Genomic DNA, 22,310 nt, shown 5'->3' on the forward strand with positions numbered 1-22,310 from the left:
GGAGAGGCCGGACGCAGGGGCCAGGGCGGCCCACGGGGCGGGGCGGGCCGGCGGGGCGGGGCCGGCGGGAGAGAAGCCTCCGGCTTCAGGGGGAGGGGGGAGGGCTGCCGGGGACCCCACCCTGTGCCGGGCTTGGGGTGCAGAGCTGCCCGGGGATCCCCCTCTGCGGGGAGGGGGGCAGAGCTGCCCGGGGACCCCCCTCTGCGGGGAGGGGGGCAGAGCTACCCGGGGATCCCCCTCTGTGGGGAAGGGGGCAGAGCTGCCCGGGGACCCCCCTCTGCGGGGAGGGGGGCAGAGCTACCCGGGGATCCCCCTCTGCGGGGAGAGCAGAGCTGCCCGGGGATCCCCCTCTTTGGGGAGAGCAGAGCTGCCCGGGGACCCCCCTCTGTGGTGGGGGCAGAGCTGCCCGGGGATCCTCCTCTGTGGGGGGAGCAGAGCTGCCCGGGGACCCCCCTCTGTGGTGGGAGCAGAGCTACCCGGGGACCCCCCTCTGTGGGGGGATCAGAGGTACCCGGGGATCCCCCTCTGTGGGGGGAGCAGAGCTGCCCGGGGACCCCCCTCTGTGGTGGGGGCAGAGCTGCCCGGGGACCCCCCTCTGCGGGGAAGGGGGCAGAGCTGCCCGGGGATCCCCCTCTGCGGGGAGGGGGGCAGAGCTGCCCGGGGATCCCCCTCTGCGGGGAGGGGGGCAGAGCTACCCAGGGACCCCCGTCTGGAGCCTGCGCCCAGCACCAGCAGGGGGCACCCCCCTCCCAGCGCCAGCCTCGGGCTGAAGTGAGTCCCGGGCAGTCAGTCCTTCGGCCCGGAGCCAGGGCGGCACCGCCCGGTCCTCAAGGGCTGCCCATTCACTTGGCCTCCCCGCCCCGTGCTGGACAGGGCCGGCTCCAGCTGTCAGCCGGGAGCCGGTGACTTTGGGCAGAGGAGGGCAGAGCCGGCTTGGCTGCCCCCCCTCGGCTGGTTCTGGGTCCCGGGCTGAGGGCACGGCCCGGGCTGTGTCCAGACCTGCCCCGGGACTGCAGACCTGCCCGGAGGACAGCAGACCCGCCCCGGGACTGCAGACCTGCCCGGAGGACAGCAGACCTGCCCCGGGACTGCAGACCTGCCCGGAGGACAGCACGCCTGCCCCGGGACAGCACACCTGCCCAGGGACAGCACACCTGCCCAGGGACAGCACACCTGCCCCGGGACTGCAGACCTGCCCGGAGGACAGCAGACCCGTCCCTAGACAGCAGACCTGCCCCGGGACTGCAGACCTGCCCGGAGGACAGCAGACCTGCCCCGGGACAGCACACCTGCCCCGGGACTGCACACCTGCCCCGGGACAGCACACCTGCCCCGGGACTGCAGACCTGCCCCGGGACTGCAGACCTGCCCCAGTACTGCACACCTGCCCCGGGACTGCACACCTGCCCCGGGACAGCACACCTGCCCCGGGACTGCAGACCTCCGGGGAGGGGGACTGGCACTTCCGGCCTCCCCACCTCCCAGGACGGGCCCTGGCCAGACCCGCCACACCTGGGCTCCTCCACCCGCAGGATGCGTCCCGGACGCAGTGCGGCCCGAGGCCAGCCCTTTCCCGAAGACCGGTGCCCAGCTCGGGACAGGAAGCGGGGCCGCGGGGAAGGCTGGGGGCGGGCGGGCGGGGCGGGCCTGGCGCCGGTCCCGCCCCAGCCTCCCGCACGGGCGGCGGCCGCGGGCGGGGTGGGCGGGTGCTTACCTTGCTGGTCCCGCGCCTGCCGACCCTTGCGCCAGAGCCACACGGCCGCCAGGGTGACCGCGTGGCCCGCGACCACCAGGGAGGGAAACAGGCTGCCCGACGGCTCCATGGCCGCGCGGAGCGGGGCGGCGGGACAGCGCCTGGAGGGAGCCGGGCCGGGGCCCAGAGCCCGCCCCGCTGCGGCCGCCCGGCCGGGACCGCCCTACCGCCGTCCACCCGCAGCCCAGCCCGGGACTGCCCTGCCCGCGGCCGCCGCGCCCGGGCCCAGCCTCCCGCCCGCCTCCCTTCCCACCCACGGCTCAGCTGTCCCTGGCCGGGCCGTGGCGCTCAAGGTTAGCTGGAGCTTTAACCCCTGCCTACCCAGGGCCACACCCGCCGGGAGGAGGGGCCTGCAGCACTGCCCGCAGCCACGTCCCAACCCCCCCCCACGCCACCCACACTGAAGCAGAGCCCAGCCCCCATCCTACCTCCAGGGGTGCCCTCTGGGACAGCCAGCAGGCTCGGGGTATGAGTGCCAGTGCCCTGCCCCCCCCCAGTTCTCTCAACCACAGGCCTGCAACGGACCTCACCTTGCCCCTCCAAGACATGGGGACTCCCCAAGCCTCAAGTCCCTCTGTGGGGTGGGGGACGGGCTGGGGCAAGGTGGCAAGCTGAGAACAGAGCCCCTGGCCTCCAGCCTGGCTGGAGCCCAGCACACATACAAGGGCACCCCACCTACCGGGCACAATCTTCATTGGGGAGAGCGAGCGGGGCCCACGGGGCAGCCGGGGAGCAGTGGGAGTGGGGAGGGTCACAGGCCCCTCTGGAGGCTGCGAGCGGGCGGTGGCACAGCGGAGAGCCGGAGCGGCCACCGCAGCAGCAGTGTCAGCAGCCGCGGGGGGAGGGGAGTGGGCAGGGGGCCCAGGCGATATAAATACCCAAGGAAGCGAGCAGGGCCCGCCGTCACTCCTCCCGACTTAGAACATGACGTGCAGGGCCGGGCCGCCCTGGAGGCCACCCTGCTGCCTACCCCAGCTCCCAGGGGCGATGCTATAATAAGGACCTGCCAAGGGGGGCATGAGGGGTCAGGCCCACACCCCGATCCACCTGGGGGGGCACATCCTGGGAGGGGCAGCCAGGGCCGGCCTACTGCCTGGGGGCTCTCTGTGGGAAATACCACAGCAGCCAAGCAGGTGCTGCTCCCTACTTTCCCAGAGACCAAGCACCCTCAATACAACACCTGGCCCGAGAGGCCCACAGTCTCCCCAAGGTCACTCTGCAGGCTAGAGACCCAGACAGCAAACCATAGGAGGACTCATCTGCTCCACGGCACCGTGCCCCAGGAAGAGCTTTCCTGGTGGGAGGGGGGATCTGGAATGGGGAAGGCTACCCTAGCCCCCCAGCAGGCCTGGTCTGTGCAGACGTGGGGTCGGAGGTCAGCAAGCAGGCCTACACCGTATCCGCTGTGTGGCGGGCTGACCTGAAGCCCAGTGCACCCTGGGAAACAGGATGCAGGTACACATGTCTGGGTGAGGACAGCCCGCTCCCTCCAGGAGGCTGGGCGTTCCGGACCAGGCCCTTTGGCCCGGTGGAGAGCTGAAAGGGAGCTGAAGCCTGGGCCCGCTCACTAGCATTTCCTGTGAGGCCCTGTGCTGTCCAGAGGCAAGACTGAGGCACAATCAGCCACGAGCAGCGCGCTGCGCTCCTGATACCGTGAAATCGAGAGTCTCTAATGTATGCCTCCACCCTCAGCCTGGCAACCCAAACCAACTTCAGCCCCTGGCGGCGGGGACCAGTCGTGCAAGGCTGGAGGGGAGTGGGAAGACAGACAGACTGCTGGCCAGGCCACGGAACCCGCCATTCTCCACCCCCCACTCCCTGCCATTTCCAAAGGAAACCGGTCCCTTGTGGCAAGCGCTAGGCAGCCCAGATGATCAGGAATGATGGCTGCCCCAAAGCAGACCAGAGACAGCCCAACTCCTGCCAGAAGCAAGGCAACCATTGGCAGCCGTGGGCAGAGGCCGGGCCTGCCTGGCCCTAGGCCCTCTCCGCCCACAATGGGCTCAAGAGCCTCAGAGGGACTTTTGTCTCCAAAGCTTGGGTGACACTGTCCCCCCCCTCCCTGCAGCCAGCGTGTCCTTACAATGGTGGACACCACCTCCACCACCAGCAAGGCCTGGAAACCACCCCCTCCCTCCCCGATGCCCCCACTTCCCACCCCACCCCCAGAGGCCACGCCCTTCCTGTATTCCAGGTTCAGACACCTGAGATTAGCCAACAGTGCAGGCTAGGCTGCCCTTCCCAGCCCACCCCAGCCCTGAGCCCAGAGCCCGGAGCCCTGCGGCAGGCTGGCTGCCGGGGAAGCCCAGCCCCTGCCGAGGCCGCAGCGTCTCCCCCTGCTTTTCCCTGGCAGCCTGCCATCCCCAACGCTCCTGCCCAGCCTACCTTGTCCCAGCTGGATCAGCTCCTCCATGCTGTACCTGTCCATCTCGAGCCCCTCAGGCTTTGAACTAGGCTGTTCCCAGAGCCACAGAGAGGAAGGCAAAGCAGGAAGGAGGGAGGGGTGGGAGGCAACGGGAGGTTCACTCATACCCTGGCTCCCCACCCAGCTCTGGGGTCATGGCTCATCCTCACAGACCTCCGCCTGGGTTGGGCCTAGGGATGGAGGGCAGGCCAGCTCTGTCCCTGAGCCTGAAGCCCGGAGCCCGGAGCCCGGAGCCCGGAGCCCGGAGCCCAGAGCCCCCATCCACTGCTCTTCTGCCGGCTGCCACACCCAGCCTCCCTGGAAGCCTCCCTTCCCTGCACAGCCCCAGAGCCAACCCAAGACCTCGCCCGTCCACCCACCCACATGCCAAACATCCATGAGGCTGTGCAGAAGCTCGGTCCCATTCTTTCTGGTGCTGGAGGTGGTGGCAATCAAAGACAGGGCCCCAAACAGCTAGGCAAGGGCACAACGCTGACTATAGCTCCAGCCCCACACTTCCCACCCACTGCTCCACCCAGAGCAGACCCCAGCCTGGGCCCAGCCTCCCAGCCTGGGCAAACATGTCACCTCCCCACCATCTAAAGCATCCACACCAGCTGGGAACACAGATCTAAGTACAGCTGGGTGTACCCGGAAATGAAAACCTAATTCCACCACAACCTGTGGGAACCTGCTGGAGTTCTTCAGGTTTCCCCCAAATGAGCAAGATGACTGATACGCAAAGCTCTTCACCACCCCCAAACTGCCAAACCCCACAACCCATGCGGGGGGGAGGGGACGGTGCTGGGAAGAGAGCTAGGCACCCTACACCTCCACGATGGAGGGCGGCTGTGATGCCCTGTCCTACCCTGGATAAAATCCTGGGGGCCAACACCCTGAATGTGCTGTCGTTTCTCTACACACTTCTGGGTTTTTTCTGAATTCTGAGCTGGGCAAAACATATTTTTGGAGTATGAAAACTCATAAACACAGACGGAAACCCCAAGCTCTCCTCTGCCCTGGCCGCCCCGCCTCGCCAGTCAGGCCTCAGCTCAGCGGGCGCCTCTTCCGAGGACCTCCCTGATTACTTTTACCACAGTCCCTGCACCCAGTCCATCCCATGTCTGGGCTCCTAGGGCTGAGGCTACGTGTGAGTCTAAGAAGGGCACACCCTCCACACAGGTGCGTGGAGGCCTCGGGGCTCCGCCCAACGGAGACCTACGGGGGCAAGGAGGAGTCAGGGCTCCCGCCCACACCGCAGTGTGTCTGGATCCCCAGGCAGGCCTGGATGGACAGAGGTAGGCCTGGATGGACAGAGGCCTCTCTGGTGGCCAGCAAAGCCACCCCAGAGGCTCCAGCATTGGGCTCTCTGCAGAAGCAGCACGGTGCACGGTGCACGGTGCACGGCTCACTACTCCCTGGTCTCCTAACTCTGAGAAGCCATTCATGACCGCCGTGTGACAGCTCTCCGAGGTGAGGCCCTTTCTCAAAGCAAACAAAACCAACGACAACAACAAAGACCAGCTCTTGTTGACTCTTTAAGAGCAAAATGGGTTCCCAGCAGCTCCGCTGGGGTGCTCGCTCCTGCTGGGCCTGCTCAAACCCGCAGGTCTGATGTGGGAAGTCTGGGCTCAGCACGGCGGTGCCATCTCTGTGGGCACAGACGGCACGGGCTCTTCTGAGACACTACCCAATGCAAACCGGGGACAGGCATCTGCACAGAACGTGAAGCAGCAGCTGTCCCGGCTTCTGCCCGGGGCCCTGGTATCCCTGCCATCAACAGGCGTCTGGGGCACAGTCCTGGCCCCCAGGCCTCCCGCCCAGCCCCGCAGGGCCCAGTGGAAGGAGGGGGCCTGGGCACTGAGTCAGCCTGGAGCTCATTTCCTGTTGGAAACTCTGAGCTGCCACCGGCGGCTGTGCCTGGGAAGGGAAGACTGAGTCACCTCGTCGGGGACGGGGTGCCCTCTGCTGCCCACCACAGCCACACCCAGAACCCTCACCCTGCCGCCCTGCCGCCAACTGCACACTGAGCCGGCCCTGCTGGCACACAGAACAAGGAAGGAAGGAGGAAAAAAGGGGGAGGGCTTCCTCCCCCTCACCACACCCAGCCCGAGAATGGGAGAGAGCTCAGACACTGCCACCTTTTATAGGGAAACTAGAAAGGCCCCGGGAAGAGCTCAGAGGTGGCCCTCACAGACGGACTCCTCCTCCATCAAGGCCCTAGGGGCCCCAGCAGACACACCAATGCAGACCTGCTCCGCTCCCCGGCACCTGCCAGGCAGCTGTGCCCCAAGTGGGCCATCCCTCACCCAGGCCCTTACCCTGGAGAACGGACTTCTCCTGGGGTGTTAGGCCCGCCTGCTAGCGTCTGGGCTGGCCCCAGAGGCTCCGCACGCCCCCGTGTGCTGGCGTGTAGGGACAGGAGAGTCGCCAGCCTCCGGCCTCTGCCCTCGCTCCTCTCTTCTCTCATCCCACCTAAGCCCACCCGGGCCTGGATGCGGTGTCCAGGCCCCGGCCAACTCCAAGCTGGCCGGGGTCCAAGCGCAGAGGATACTCGGCACTGTAATACGAATCTAAGCCACTCAGGCCTGGGGGCCGCGGCACACAGCCCTGCCATGCAGACTCAAGGCTGGGAAGCCAAGCAGTCAGCCCGGGCCGCAGCCGTAGCTACACCGGCTGGGTGCCAGAACCTTTTCACAACCCCAAGGCGCACCCGGCCGGGCTGCTGGAGGCAGGGGGAGGGCGAAAGCAAGGACAGAGAGAAGGCCCCGCGCTGGGCTCTGCAACTGCCCCAGCAGCTGGCCTTGCCAGTCGGGCCGCGCAGGACCCGCCCACGGGAGCCACGAGGGTCAGCCTGCCAGAGCACCCAGGAGCTTCAGGAAGAGATGGCGCCACCTACTGGTGCGGCCAGAGGCCCGGCGCTCCTGCTGCCTACTGGGGCCACCAGGCCTAAGGCTGGGCGCCCCTGACGTCCACAGCCCCTTCCCACCCTCCTCGGCCTAGAGCCAGGATGTGGCTGACCTGTGGCTGGGGTGGGCTCCGGGCCGGGCCTGGCCAGGGTCCCCCGGGCGGTGGCAGGCACCACAGGGGCTTCAGGTGCCTCCTCCTCAGGCTCCTTCCTGCGGTAGACCTGCCGCTCCTCGTGCGTGGGGTCCCTGCCCGGCACGGACCCCCGCTTGGCCGGGCAGCCCAGGGGGCCCCGCACGGACTGCACGTGAGGCGAGCGGCGCACGGGGGCCGCGGCGGCGACGGGGCGGTGCACACGCTGCAGGGAAGCGGGCACAATCTCGGGTGGCAGGTGCAGGTACTGGCGCAGGTAGGCAATGCCCTCGTTGGTCAGATACCAGTAGAAGTGGCGCCAGGCAAAGGTCTCCCGCACCAGGCCCCGAGCCCGCAGGGAAGCCATGGCACGCATGACCTGCAGATTGGTGACGCCAGGCACGTGGGGATGCAGGCTGTGGGGCCTCCGGTCCTTCTTGGCCACCACCACACCCTCACGGAAGAGCACTTCGTAGATGGCCCGGAGCTGGCCCAGCGGCATGAGCATACCGGCCACCATGGCTGCCGGGACAAGACCACACGGCGCGGGGTGAGGGCGGGAGGGCGCGGTGGAGAAGCACGTGAGGCTCCCGGGCACAGGCTGCTGGCACGCTCCGGCGGCGGCGGCGGCGGCGGCGGCGGCGGCGGCGGCGGCGGCGGCAGCGTGCAGCACACGCACACGGCACTGGGACTCCGGCGCCTGGCTCTATGAATTCCTGCCTGCACTGCCGCCGGCCGGCCGGGAGCCTCCCGCCCGCCAGGACTCTGGGCCGGCCCCCTCTGACTCAGCAGCAGGGCCGGCCCCTCCCACAGGCAGCCCAGGGGGGCCCCCCCGGCAGAATGGGGGGCATCCTGTGGCAGAAGCCACCCCTACAGCTTTTTCCTCCCCTCCCAGGCCCTGCAGCTCCAGTGACTGGAATTCCATCAGTTTCTAAAATGCTTCTCCAAGGTTCCGAAGACTGTAAGGAGAATACAGTCCAAGAGTCCCAGGAAAAGGCAGCAGAAGTGGGCGAGCAAACTGGGGAGGGTGGGAAGAGCCCCCTGGCCAGGGAGCTGACCTGGGGTACAGTCTATAGGGGTCTGTAGGAGGGGGGTGAGTTGTTCAGAATTCAGGGAACTAAGGTTCCAATGGAAAGCTGGTCTCACGGGCAGCCGGGGTCTCGAGGGGCTCAGGTCTGAGGGGAACAGCAGGGGCGGTTGTGTGAGCACCGGACTGGGAACCTCGGACAAACGCGGGGCCTGCGGCCATGAGCACAGGATTTAACACTCTCCATCCAGAAGCAGCGCAGAGCTCAGGGTGGGGCTCGGTGGCGCCGGCTCGCCTCCCTCCTGGGGGACAGCTGTCAGGAGCCAGCTGACACAAAGAACCCGGGGCGAGGCCCAGCCACCCCCCCATGGGTGGTCCTGAGGGCCGCACACCCTTCCCACCCCGCAGCACTGGCGGCCACAGGCACAGAGACCAGGCAGAGACATGGGAAAGCCTCAGGGACCCAGAGGAAGGAGAGAAAGCTGCCCTGCCACACCCACCAACCCCCTCAGCTCCTTGGCACGGAGAGCCGGGCTGTGGACAATCTGTGCCCCTCTCTGCGGTGCCCCAACCCCTACTGGGATCTGGGCTCCCCCAAGAGGACACACCGCTTCCCACCAGTCACCCAAACCCAGGAGCTGATTATAAATAGGGCGGGGTGGGGGATCCTGCCGAGGGCGGGCGGCCAGCCCTGGGCCAACGGCCAACAGAGCAGCGCGTGGGACGGTTTATGGGCGTCTCCATGGAGCCCGAAGCAGGCTCCAAACAGCACACCCCAACACACACGGGTCCCTACCCTGGGCAGTGTGGAGAGTGGAAACTCTGAAGACTCAGCCAACTGTTCCCGAAATTCCCCGGCCAGCCTGGCTGGCCAGCCGCAGCCACCCCGCCCCGCCCCCAGCCAGCCGCAGCCACCCTGCCCCGCCCCTAGCCGGCCGCAGCCCCAGGCGGGAAGGGGCCAGCTGCAGGCAGACCTCACTGGGAGGGTGGGCGAGGCGGGGTGGACTGCTGAGCTGCAGAGCCGCAGGAGCAGAATGAACAGCGGCCACACCCCATGGCCTGCAGCATCCAAAGGCCCTGAGCCCCCCCCCCCCCCCCCCGTGCCAGCCAGCCCCGGGCCTGCCCTGGTGACAGCGGCAGCCAGCCCCATGCCCTCGGGAGTCCCCACCCTCCCACAGGATCAGCACCCCACCGCGCCACCGCCAGAGCCCTCCTGCACACACCAGAGCCCCTGAACATCCACGCCATCTTTCTGGCTCTATTTCCTAACCTGGTCCTCACCAAATCAACCCACCGTCCCTACAGGCCCCCAAAGGCCCCTGTCTCTCCCAAAGCCCAAGTCCTTGGGCCTAAAACTTCTCCTGCCCAGCTTCTTAGGCGGCAGCCCCAGGCAGGAGGCAGGAGCCCCCGGCTCCAGAGCAGGGTGTTAGGCATGGAGTCTGCTGGCGGGGGAGGCAGGGGGACCTGGGGCGGCTGTGCCCCAGCCTGCTCCCATGGATGCAAAGTCGCCAGGGTGGCACACATGTGCATGGGTGCACTCACCCAGTCCCTTCAGAAGCCCTTCACCTCTCCCTGCGCTGGGAGAGCGCCGGCACTGGCAGACAGAAGTTGGTCCAGCACTGGAAGGAAGGCATGTGGGCTGGGCCCCCACCCCACCACAGCCAGCCCCTACAGGTTTCCAGGGCAACCAGTTGAGGCCTTTGGGTAGCCCCAGCTCCCTAACTCAGGACAAAGAGTCACAGTATGGTCTTCTGGGGCCAGCCCGCCAGGCGCCGGGACACAGATTCCCCAGCCTGACTCAGACCCCCCGCCACACACTTGATACAGCCCCCCATGGATCTGACCCAGCTCTCCATGGACCAGGCCCAGGCCCCCTCATGAGATTGTCCCCCCCCATGGACCCAGCCCGCCCCCCTATGGACCAGGCCCAGCCTCCCACAGGCCTGACCCAGACCCCATGAGCCCAGCTCCCCATGGTCAAGACTCCCCCCCATGGATCTGACCCAGCTCTCCATAGACCAGGCCCAGCCCCCCTCATGAGATTGGCTCCCCCATGGACCCAGCCCGCCCCCCAGGTCTGACCCAACCCCCCATGGACCCAGTCCCCCATGGACTGCACCCCCCCCATGGATCTGACCCAGCCCATGGACCGGACCCCCCCCATGGATCTGACCCAGTTCCCCATAGACCAGGCCCAGACCCCCTCATTAGCCTGCCTCCCCACAGGCCTGACCCAGCCCCCCATGGACCCAGCCCTCCCCATGAGCCGGGCCCCCCCATGGACCTGACAGAACTCCCCATAGACCAAGCCCGGGCCCCCCATGGATGCAGCCCCCCCCATGGACCCAGCCCCCCCCATGAGCCCGGCCCCCCATGGACCCAGCCCCCCCCATGAGCCGGGCCCCCATGGACCTGACCAAACTCCCCATAGACCAAGCCCGGGCCCCCCATGGACCCAGACGCCCCATGGATGCAGCCCCCCCCATGGACCCAAACCTCCCCATGGACCTGACCAACTGAGCTCCCCATAGACCAAACCCGAACCCCCATGGACCCAGCCCCCCATGGACCCAGCCCCCCATGGACCCAACCCCCCCATGGACCCAGCCCCCCATGAGCTGGCCCCCATGGACCCAGCCCCCCAGGGACCCAGCCCCCCCACAAGCCGGGAGCCCATGGACCCAACCCCCCCCAGTGGACCCAGTCCCCCCATTAGCCGGGCCCCCATGGACCTGACCGAACTCCCCATAGACCAAGCCCGGGCCCCCCATGGACCCAGACGCCCCATGGATGCAGCCCCCCCATGGACCCAAACCTCCCCCATGGACCTGACCAACCGAGCTCCCCACAGACCAAACCCGAACCCCCATGGACCCAGCCCCCCATGGACCCAACCCCCCCCATGAACCCAGCCCCCCATGGACCCAGCCCCTCAGGGACCCCCCCCATGAGCCAGGACCCTATGGACCCAACCCCCCCCGTGGACCCAGCCTCCCCCATGAGCCGGGCCCCCATGGACCTGACCGACCGAGCTCCCCATAGACCGAGCCCGGACCCCCATGAACCCAGCCCCCCAGGGGCCGGCCGGCCGGCGCAGCGCGGACTGCAGCCCGAGCCCCGCCCCCCACTGCAGAGGCCGAGCCCGGGAAGGCGCGGGACGGGAGCGCGCGGAACGGGAGCGCCGCAGCCCGGCGCGGGAAGCCGCCCGCAGAGCACAAGAGGGCCGGGCGGGGCCGGGCCAGCGACCCCACCGCAGACCCCCAGACCCCGCACCCGGGCGGGGCCCCGGCCGCACCTTTGAGGGAGCTGATTTCGTGCTGAATGGCTCGGGAAGGGTCCATGCTTCTCCGGCCTCCGCGGGCCGAGGGCTGCGGGCCTGGCCGACCGGGCAGACCCGGCTGCAAGGCGGCTCTGCACTGCACCGCACCGCACCGCTCCCACCCGGAGGTGGGCGGGGCCTGGGCGGATCGAAGCCCGCTCGGCGGCGGGGGCGGGGCCTGGGCGGCCGGGGGCGGGGCCTGAGCGGGTGGGGCGGGGCCTGAGCGTCCTGGGCGGGGCCTGAGCGGGCAGGGCGGGGCCTAGGCTCGGCGGCAGCGGGGGGCGGGGCCTGGGCGGCCGGGGGCGGGGCCTGGGCAGATTGATGCCCGCCCTGCGGCCTGTAGCGCAGACAGAACCACCCTGCGGCCGCCGGCCTGGGCCCACCGACCACGCAGGGCCGTCCCCTCCCCTCCGTCCCCTCCTCGGTCCTCTCCTCCATCCCCTCCCACTGTCCCTTCCCCACACTGGGATTACAGGGGTGCACGCGTGAGCCTCAGTAAGGCTGACGGACACCGATAAGAACTTACATACATACACATACACACACAAACATACACACATATGTACGTACACATATACGTACATGCATGCATATGTACGCATACATACACATGTATGTACATACACATATACACACGTACACATACACGTGTACATACATATACACATACATACATGCACATGTACATACATACACACATATATTCATACATACACATACATACATACACACGTGCATACAGACATATGTGCAAATCAAGAGGGAGTGATTGGGCGCCTGCTTCCCAAGTACAGTTCAATCCCCAATACCAAAAACAACACGGGCAGTGTGGCTGGGCGCCCTGGCTCACCCTTATAATCCTAGCTACCCTGGGGACTGAGACCTGAGGATCACAGTTCCAAGCCAGCCAAGGCAGAAAAGCCCATGCCACTCTTATCTCTAATTAATCACACACACGAAAGCTAGAAGTGGCACTGTGGCTCAAGTGGCAGAGCACTAGCCTTAGCAAACAAGGCTCAGGAACAAGTGCTCAGGCCCTGAGTTCAAGCCCCAGAACCAGCGTGTGCGCACACGTACAGACACCAGTGTTGTTTCCAGTTATGTGCATTGTCTCACAAGAGCATGGCTTCAAGCTAGTGAGAAATTAGGGCAGACAGCTGTTCTGAGAAGGCCTGTCCCAGATGTTCCTGCCCAGACCTCGCCCGGAGCTCCCACAAGTTAGGTGTGGGGAGCTGGGGCCAGGGGCCTGTAGACCACCACAGGAGCCACAATCCCAGCATTTGAGAGGTCCAGACAGTAAGATCTCAAGTGTGAGGCCAACCTGAGCTACATCCATTGCAAGATCCTGGCTCAAAGAAAAGCCACTGCACTGGAAGGTTCTCTGAAGAAGCGCCATCTGCCTTGTCACCCAGCCCAAAACTGCCCCGTGACCTTTGGGAATGGCGCTACAGAGAACAAGGCTCAGGTTGTTTCCTGTGGGTGGGCAGGAAAGAACAGCTTGGCAGTGAGGAAAAGGGGGGGGCAGCACATACAAAGGCCCTGGGGTGCATCCAGCTGTGCCCAGTGAACCGGGAGGGGGGCAAGGGACAAAGCCATGGAGGGTCTCACCAGGACAGGCGGGGGCCAGGGCCTGGGGACGAGATGTGGCCGTGAGAGAAAGCAGAGTGGTGCAGGCGTCTGGACCCCATCTTTCCAGCTCTGGCTGATGGAGAAGCAAAGCCTGGGCCCCGGCATGAAGCGCCTCTCCCCCTGGCTGCCCAGACCCGCTGGGCTCTGGGTCCCTGGGACTGGATTGTCCTGACAGGGTGGGCGGGACGCGGTTGCAACCGCTGGGTTCTGGCTGGTTCTGGCTTCCCGAGGGCTGTGCAGAGGGCAGGCAATGCTCCAGCGCCCGGCAGGGACATCGGCGGGCCGCTCGGGTAGGGGACCACACCCTTTAGAGGGCCTGGGCCCCTTAAAGCTTTCTGCAGTGCTCCCCCATGGCCCTGCCCCTGGGGCTCCCGGGCGAGAGGAGGAAACACAGGTGGTGGGTGCAGAGTGCCGGCCACAGCCGTGAGTCCCGCAGACAGCTCCTCCAGAAACCATCCTGCACAGCAGCGCCCCAGGGCAGACCACGGGTGCCGCCAGCCTGTGCCTCACACCCCGGGCGCAAGGGCAGCTGGGTAAAGGCACAGGCATGCGGGAGTGGCTCCCGCGTGGTCAGGGGCAGAGGAGCTCGGCCGGGCCCTGCCTGGGGCCTGAGAGCCTCGGCTCCAGCGCAGCACGCGGCTGGGGGTACAGAGACCTGGGGGGCCAAGGCGGGGTCACTCTCCCAGCCAGGAAACGAGGAAGGCGAGCGCTGGGTGGCGTGGGGATAAGCACTGCGTGAAGCAGAGCCGGTCCCCGCACGGGCTCCTTGCCAGCACAGCTCGCTGGTGTGAGGAAGGAGGTGAGGGCAAAGGACACAAGAGTGGCTGTCCCCCCCTCCCCCCCAGCCAGCCTCTCTGGTTCAACATCAGCCCCTCCTCCTGGCGCCCACACAGCCTCTACCCAACCAGAACCAGTCGCGCTCACTGGAGCGGATGAATTCTAAAACGTTTTCCAAAAACCCCTGGGGACTGTGCAGAAGCCAGCATACTAGTTAAGGAACTACAACAGGGAAAACTTAACAGCAGCACAAGACATAAAAGACTCTGGAACAAAGCCGGGCGCTGGTGGCTCACGCCTGTAATCCTAGCTACTCAGGAGGCTGAGATCTGAGGATCGCGGTTCAAAGCCAGCCCGGGCAGGAGAGACCGTGAGACTCCTATCTCCAATAAACCACCAGAAAACCGGAAGTGGCGCTGTAGCTCAAGTGGTAGAGCGCTCGCCTTGAGCTGAAGAGCTGAGGGACAGCGCCCAGGCCCAGAGTTCAAGCCCCACGACCGACAAAAAAAAAAAAAAAAAAAAAAAAAGACTCTGGAACAAGATAAATCAAAAGCAGTCAGCACAGCTGGGTGCCAACAGCTCACCCATGAAGCCTAGCTTCTCAGGAGGCTGAGATCTGAGGATCAGGGTTTGAAGCCAGCCCAGAGAAGAAAGGCCCAGAGACTCTACCTTCAAAATAACCAGCCCAAGGCAGGCTGGAGGTGTGGTCCAACACAGCAAGCGTGCAAGCCAAGCGCTGAGTTCAAACTTCGGTACCAACAAAAACAGAAAAAATCGCCCAGAACTTCTAGCTTGGAAAGCTGTGTGCATAAGCCCCCCTCAGAATGCAGCGCAGAGCTCACAGACAACACAGAGCTCACAGACAACACAGAGCTCACAGACAACACGGCTACAGCAGCCTAGCCAGGGGCCTAACCACTGCTCCACCAAGCCCCACAGTAACTACCTCACTGCCTGCAAGGGAAGCTGTGTGGCGTGCTTACACTTACACACACACACACACACACACACACACACACACACACACACACACTCTTTTCTCATGGCTAGCGCTCTAGTACTTGAGCTAGTGCCACTTCTGGCTTCTTGGTGGTTAACTGGAGGTAAGAGATGTTTCTGCCCAGGCAGGCTTTGAACTGTGATCCTGGGATCTCAGCCTGTGGAGCAGCTGCGATGGCAGGCGTGAGCCACTGGCGCCCCGCCCCAGCGTGACTCTCGGCTTTCCTCGGCGTAGCACCGGAGCTGGTGCGTCGTCTACCCTCAGCGCTGCCCTGCTTCCCCGCCCGCCCTGAAGGTTCCTGGCTGCAGTGGGACCACAGCCTCACCCCAGCAGGCGCACGGCCACCGCAGCACCCGTCTTCTGCTCCTTCCTGCATACACTGTGTTTGAGAGACACTTTTACCAGTCTCATTCCCACGGCTTCAAGAGTTCCCAGAAGTCCCGAGTTGGGGATTTTTTGCCAATTTGACAGTTGAAAAAAAAAATGGTATCTGAGCACAAATATAGCTTAACATTTGAAAAGCATTTGACCCAGAAATTCTTCCTAGTGACAGTCACGGATGTGGCAATAATCCCATTATAAAGCTGTCCACTGCAGCAGTTTCCATACAAAGAATTTAGCCAGGCTTGGTGGCACACACCTTTAATCCCAGCTTCTCAGAAAGTGGAATCCAGGATTGTGGTCAAGGCCAGCCCAGGCAAAAAGTTCATGAGACCCCATCTCAATCAACAATCCCAGCTATCTGGGTCAAAACATAAGATCCTATTCAAAAACATAACTAAAACCAAAAAGGGCTGAGAGTGTGACCAGCATGGTAAAGCACCTGCCTAGCAAGTACAAGACTCTGAACTCAAGCCCCAGCACCACCAAAAACAAAAAAACAAAAAAAAACAAACGCTTCATAAGGTAAGTATAGTAGCACATGCCCATAATCCTGGCACTCAGGAGGCTGAGGCGGGAGGATCATAAATTCAAGGCCAGCTTGGGCTACACAGCAAGACCCTGTCTAATAACTGTAACAGTCAGGCATGGGTGCCTCACCCCAGTAATCCTGGCAATGACTCTACCTCCGGGATAACCAGCAAAAAGTTGGACTGGAGGCATGGCTTGAATGGTACAGTGTCAGCTGAGTGTGTAAGCAAGCTGAGCACACATGAGGCCCTGAGTTCAAACCCCACACCAGCAGGCAATACTAACACTAACATCATCTCCCCTGTGCTGTGACAGGGAGGGCTGGGGTCAGAGGCGGCCCGCTCGCTGCTTGCCGATGGTTTGTCATTTGTCATTTGAGACTCCATTCGCCAGCACGAAGGGGTTGGGGGGTCTCAGCGAGGCAGGGGCTGCCGGTGCGGGCCCCAGGGAGCAGCTTGGCCTCACAGCTTGTGTCGTCCACTGGCTCTCCACACGTCCCTGCCCGTGGCATGTGCCACCACCTCGTGGTGCCCACGAGGCTCACGAGAGGCCAGCCAGACGGGCACCGGAGAGGGGGCTCCAGGCTCCAGGCCTCCCCTCTCCCCCCTCCCTGGCAGTACTGGGGTGTGGGGTGCGGCGTGCCCGGAGGCCGGCGCTCCTCTCTCAGCCTTCAGCCCTCTGGCTGCACAGGCTGCTCTTCTTCCTTGTTTAATGGCGCTGGGTTTGAGCACAGGGCCTCGCCGCCCTCAGCCTGCTCGCCCGGCTGATGCCACCACTGTGTTGTCTGAAGACGCTCGCAGACAAGGCCATGTGCTTCTCCGCCGGCTGGCTTCCACCGGGCCCTGCAGACATGAAGCTGCGCCCTCCTATAATAAGGTTACACGGCGAGAGCACCGCGCCCAGCCTGCACTGGGTTTTTGTTGTCAGCTTGGCTGGCTGGGTTTTGGTGTTTTTCCCTTTGTGCCTGTCCTAGGACTTGAACTCAGGGGCTAGAGCTGTCCCTTAGTTGTTGTTTTTTTTCTCAAGGCTGGCGCTCTACCACTTGAGCCACAGCACCACTTCCAGTTTTCTGGTGATTAATTGGAGATGAGTCTCACGGACTTTCCTGCCCCGGCTGGCTTTGAACCGAGATCCTCAGATCTCAGCCTCCTGAGTAGCTAGGATTACAGGTGTGAGCCACCAGCACCCAGCTAAGCCTTTTTTTGGGTCAGTCGTGGGGCTTGAACTCTGGGCCGGGGCGCTGTCCCTCAGCTCTTCAGCTCAAGGCGAGCAAGCTCTCTACTGCCTGAGCCACAGCGCCACTTCTGGTTTTCTAGTGGTTTATTGGAGATAAGAGTCTCACAGACTTTTCTGCCCAGGCTGGCAGAAATCCTCAGCTCTCAGCCTCCTGTGTAGCTAGGATTACAGGCGTGAGCCACCGGCACCCGGCTAAACTTCCTTTCTTTAGAATAGTATCCAGTCTCAAACATCTTGTTATAGCCCTAGGAAATAAACTGAGAAAATGAACTAAGTGACATGCCAAGAAACACGACACTAAAGTAATGTGACTCAGATCTAAGAACATGCACAGACATGAGAGGCAGAAGGGGAAACCAAGGCAGGACGTGGAGGGAAATGGCAGGAGCAGAGGACAGGGCCGCGAGGCCAGCAGGCCCTGCCCCGGGCCCAGGGGCCGCACAGCCTGCCCAGCCCTGGACTCTGGACTCCCAGATGCGCGGATCGATGCCTGCTGCTTCACACAACCTTGTTTGTGGTCACTGGTTGTGGCAACCGCAGGAAACTGCCAGGTGTGGGGTGGGGTGCTACTGAGACCAATAGCTAGGAATGGGGAAGTAGCTTTGAAATTGGGCAACAGCAGAGATAGAGATTTTTTTTTTCATACTGAAACTAGACCACTTTAAGGCACATGACGGAAACCACCGAAGAGCCCGGGCGTCAGCCAGGGGTGGTGACAACTACGGTAGCAGCCACCGGTCCCAGGCCGGGAGCCCGAGTCAGCCAGGGGCACAGGCCCAGACAGGTTACTCTAGAGACCCAAAGGCAGAAAAGGAAGAGAGAGGAGGAGGAGAGGAAGAGGAGGAATCATATGGAGGCAAAAGATATTTGCCGGTAAGACCTTAGAAGGAAATGAGGCCGGGCGCTGTGGCTCACGCCTGTCATGCTAGCCACTCAGGAGGCTGAGATCTGAGGATCAAGGTGTAGAGTCAGCCCAGGCAGGAAAGTCTGTGAGACTCTTATCTCCAGGTCACCAGAAAAAAGCCAAAAGGAGCACCAGCCTTAAGTGAAAAAGCCAAGCTAGGGCTGGGAATGTGGCTTAGTGCCTGCCTAGCATGCACAAAACCCTGGGTTGATTCCTCAGTACCACATACATAGAAAAAGCTGGAAGTGACACTGTGGCTCAAGTAGTAGAGTATTAGCCTTGAGCAAAAGAAGTTCAGGGCCAGTGCCCAGGCCCTGGGTTCAAAACCAGGACAAGAAAGAAAGAAAGAAAGAAAGAGAGAAAGAGAGAGAGAAAGAGAGAGAGAAAGAGAGAGAGAAAGAGAGAAAGAGAGAAAGAGAGAGAGAGAAAGAAAGAAAGAAAGAAAGAAAGAAAGAAAGAAAGAAAGAAAGAAAGAAAGAAAGAGAAAGAAAGAAGGAAAAACCAAGCTAGAGCTTGAGGCAGAGGTCAAGGCCCAGTACACGTACACACACGTAAGCACACACACGCGCACACACATACACACACCCCAGGGTACTGGAAGAAAGGTGGCCCTCACTAGACACTGAGAGACGAGGTTGGCTGAACTGGACCGTGTGTGCCTATCTTTAACTGATGCGACCGTGAAGCAAGCTGTGTCGTAACGGCTTGCTTGTCATCTTAAAGTACAGGAAGCAAGAGGAATTTATTTTTTATTTCTTTTGTGCTGGTCGTGGGGCTTAACCCAGGGCCTGGGGCCTGGCCTGGGTCCTGGCCTGGGTCCTGGCCTGGGCTGGTTTTGCTCAAGGCTACAGCTCCTCTTCCGTTTTGTTTTGTTTTTTGTTTTTTTGTTTTTTTGTTTTTTTTGGGGGGGGGGTTGTGGTTAATTGGAGATGGGAGTCTCTCAGACTTTCCTGCCCAGGCCGAATCCTGAATCTCAGATCATGACCTCCTGAGTTGCTAGGATGACACGCGTGAGCCACCACCACTAAAGAAATCTGCTGAAGAAAAGAGAGAAGCAGAAAGGCCGGAGCGCGGCTGGGGCTGGGGCGGGAGGCAGAGGTGCTGACGGAGCCCGCGGCACACTGCTGACTGCTGACTGCTGACTGCGGACTGCTCAGCCCTTTGTGAAGCCTGTGACTCACGGTCCGCTCAACAGTCTGCACAGCCAGGAGCGGAGATCAGGGAGCAGAGCTCAGCGCGGTGACACAAAGCAGACCTCGGAGTGGTGACAGAGCAGAGCTCTGTGCGGTGACACAGCAGGAAGACCCAGGGGCTCCAGAGCGCTGTGCCGGGAGCAGTAGGGCCAGCCGGGACTAAAGGGGGCAGAGACAGGAGACAGAGCTGGGCAGCCTGGCGTGTCCCCAGCCTCTCCTCCTGGAGTGGCTGCGCAGCCCCCTCCCCCAGCTCACTCAGGTGTTTTCCTCGGCCTCCTCCCCCTCCCCTGCCTCCTGCCCTTGGCACACGGGTGCGTTTCCCTCCTCGGCAGCCCCTAGGCCACTGGGAACACCACGAAGCCTTCCTGGCGGGCTGGACAGGGCCGCAGGACACAGCCCTGCTCTCAGAAGCTGAATTTGTTTAAAATCTTCTCTGAAAGCCATGAATCCACATCCAGACCCCGAGGACATAATTCCCACTGTTCTATATACCTCAGCCCCAAATATATCTGAGCTGAGGCCCTGAGTTCAAGTCCCAGGACAAGCAAAAACAAAAAAAAAGTTCACTTAAGCCAGATGTGGCAATGAGCACCTGTGAACCCAGCTCCAGGGAGGACACAGCAGAAGATCCCCGGCCAAAAAGCCAGAGATCCTATATAGAAGAATAAGAAAAATACAAAGAGCTAAAGGTGTGGCTCAAGTAGTACAGCACCTGCCTAGCAAGCCCCAGACCCTGAGCTCAACCTCCGACAACAAAATACTCTGTAGGAAAATGAATACGGCAAGCTGGGCGCCGGTGGCTCACTCCTTTAATCCTAGCTACTCAGGAGGCTGAGATCTGAAGATCGCAGTTCAAAGCCAGCCCAGGCAGGAAAGTCCGTGAAACTCTTATCTCCAAGAAACCACCAGAAAACCGGAAGTGGCACTGTGGCTCAAGCAGTAGAGCGCTCGCTCTGAGCTGAAGAGCTGAGGGACAGCGCCCAGGCCCAGAGTTCAAGCCCCACAACCAACAAAGAAAAGAAAAGAAAAGAAAATGAATATGGCTTCTGAGAAGGCAAGGTGAGAGGAAAAAAGTCCATGTCAGTAACTATGAAGTGACGCCTGCCTTCGTTAATAGTCAGAGCGCAACATAGCATACGCCAATAAAAACCTTGCATTAAAAAGAATACAAATTAAAGAGATGGGAAGAGGAAACAAAGGAGGAGGCTAAAATGCTTGATAAGAAATGTACTCATTGCCGGGCACCAGTGGGTCATGCCTGTCATCCTAGCTACTCAGGAGGCTGAGATCTGAGGATCACAGTTCAAAGCCAGCCCATGCAGGAAAGTCCGTGAGACTCTTATCTCCAATAAACCACTAGAAAACCAGAAGTGATGCTGTGGCTCAAGCAGTAGAGCGCTCACCTTGAGCTCAAGAGCACAGGGACAGCGCCTAAGCCCAGAGTTCAAGCCCCACAACCGACCAAAAATAAAAGAATGAAATGTACTCATTATCTTGCCCTTGTAACCCCTCTGTACAGTATTTTCACAAAAGAAAAAAAAAATACAAATTAAGTCAAATCAGATTTGTGTGTGTGTTCACATGCCAATACTGGGGCTTGAACTCAGGGTCTGGGAACTGTCCCTGAGCTGAAAGTTTTCACTCAAGGCTGGTGCTCTACCACTTGAGTCAGTGACACTTTCGACTTTTTGGTGGTTAACTGGAAATGAGTCTCACAGACTTTCCTGCCCAGGCTGGCTTTGAACCACAGTCCTCAGATCTCAGCCTCCTGAGTATCTGGGCTGACAGGCGTAGGCCACAGCGCCAGCTCATCATGGATGATGGGCGAGAGCAAGCGCAGTATGCCTCCCGCCTGCTGGACAGCACTCCAGAAAGACCGCCCGTATAGCTAGTGAGTTCAATGTCCATCTAAAAGGGCCAAGCAAACACACTGTGGCAATCCACGCGGCGGGGCTTCTGTGGTCTCAGAAGCTGAGGCTGCCCACACTACGCACCTAAGGAGGAACCTTCTCAGCTCACGACTGGCAGACAGCTGGATGTCCACCTCACCTCAGAAAGCTAACTCAAAACAGATCTCAAGGACCGCATCCACAGGGCTGGGCGTGGGGCCTAGCGGGCCTGGCCTGCCTTGCCAGCCCTGAGCAGAATCCCCACGCTGCAGAACAACAAAAACCTCAAACTGCAAAACCCTCAGAGGAAAACACATGCATTTTGGAACTTTGCTTGAGGCAATGATTTCTTAGATAAGACATCAAAACTACACCCAACCATGAAAAAATAAAAAAAGAAGCTGGACTCATAATGACTAAAACTCACATGCTCAAAGAATACCATCAAGGAAGTTAAATGTACATCCACTGCTCAGGGCTCATTCTTGAAGGAAGGAAAGGAAATGAGAGGAGGGAGGGGGAGGTAACCTATAGCATCAAGAGAGAATGTTTAAAAAAAATGTTTGCTGATTATGTGTCTAATAAGGGACTTACATAGAAAACACGAAAAAGATACAACTAGATGCTCTTCTTTAGAAGTTTAATTTAAAAACTGAAAGAGACCTAGCTACTCAGGAGGCTGAGATCTGAGGATCATGGTTCAAAGCCAGCCCAGGCAGGAAAGTCCATGAGACTCTTGTCTCCAATAAGTCACTCAGAAAACCAGAAGTAAAGCTGTGACAAAAAGTGGTGGAGCAGGGCTGGGAAGGTGGCTCAGTGGTAGAGTGCTTGCCTTGCAAGCCAGAGGCCCTGGGTTCAATTCCTCAGCACCACATAAGCAAAAAGCCGGAAGTGGCGCTGTGGCTCAAGTGGTAGAGCGCTAGTCTTGAGCTGAAGAGCTGAGGGACAGCGCCCAGGCCCAGAGTTCAGGCCTCATGACCGGACCCAAAAAAAAAAAGTGGTGGAGCACTAGCCTTGAGCACAAAAGCTCAGGGACAGTGCCCAGCCCCACAATCAAGCCCCCCTTCCCCCACCAAAAAAAAAAAGACAAGACCAGGCCGAAGTCTCTAAGTGGAGCTAAGTCTTCCTGCCCTCAGTTCTGTAATCCCAGCATCTCAGGAGGCACTGATCAGGAGGCTCTTGGTCTGAGGCTGGCCCCAAGAAAGTTATCAAGACCCCATCTTGATTG

General features: G+C 61.6%; 1 protein-coding gene across 9 annotated transcripts in view; it reads right to left on the reverse strand.

Moving 5' to 3' along the window:
* Positions 1 to 22,310, reverse strand: part of LOC138806071 (plectin) — a 58,550-nt gene that overhangs the window by 28,623 nt on the left and 7,617 nt on the right. The window contains exon 1 of one of the 9 annotated variants that reach the window (XM_069991602.1): positions 11,519 to 11,534. The exons of 4 other annotated variants lie outside the window; for them this stretch is intronic. Coding sequence is in view for 3 of the 5 variants with exons in the window: in XM_069991590.1 (XP_069847691.1) it covers positions 7,179 to 7,716 (538 nt within the window). In the remaining 2 variants the exon portion in view is untranslated. Of the gene's footprint in view, positions 1 to 1,714; positions 1,825 to 2,432; positions 2,464 to 7,178; positions 7,750 to 11,518; positions 11,535 to 22,310 lie in introns of those variants that run through there. 4 more of the 9 variants (XM_069991590.1, XM_069991601.1, XM_069991599.1 and 1 more) reach the window with 4 other exon arrangements.

This window comes from Dipodomys merriami, unplaced genomic scaffold, assembly GCF_024711535.1.
Source record: "Dipodomys merriami isolate MVZ:Mamm:240054 unplaced genomic scaffold, mDipMer1.0.p SCAF_4, whole genome shotgun sequence".
Classification (NCBI taxonomy): domain Eukaryota; kingdom Metazoa; phylum Chordata; class Mammalia; order Rodentia; family Heteromyidae; genus Dipodomys; species Dipodomys merriami.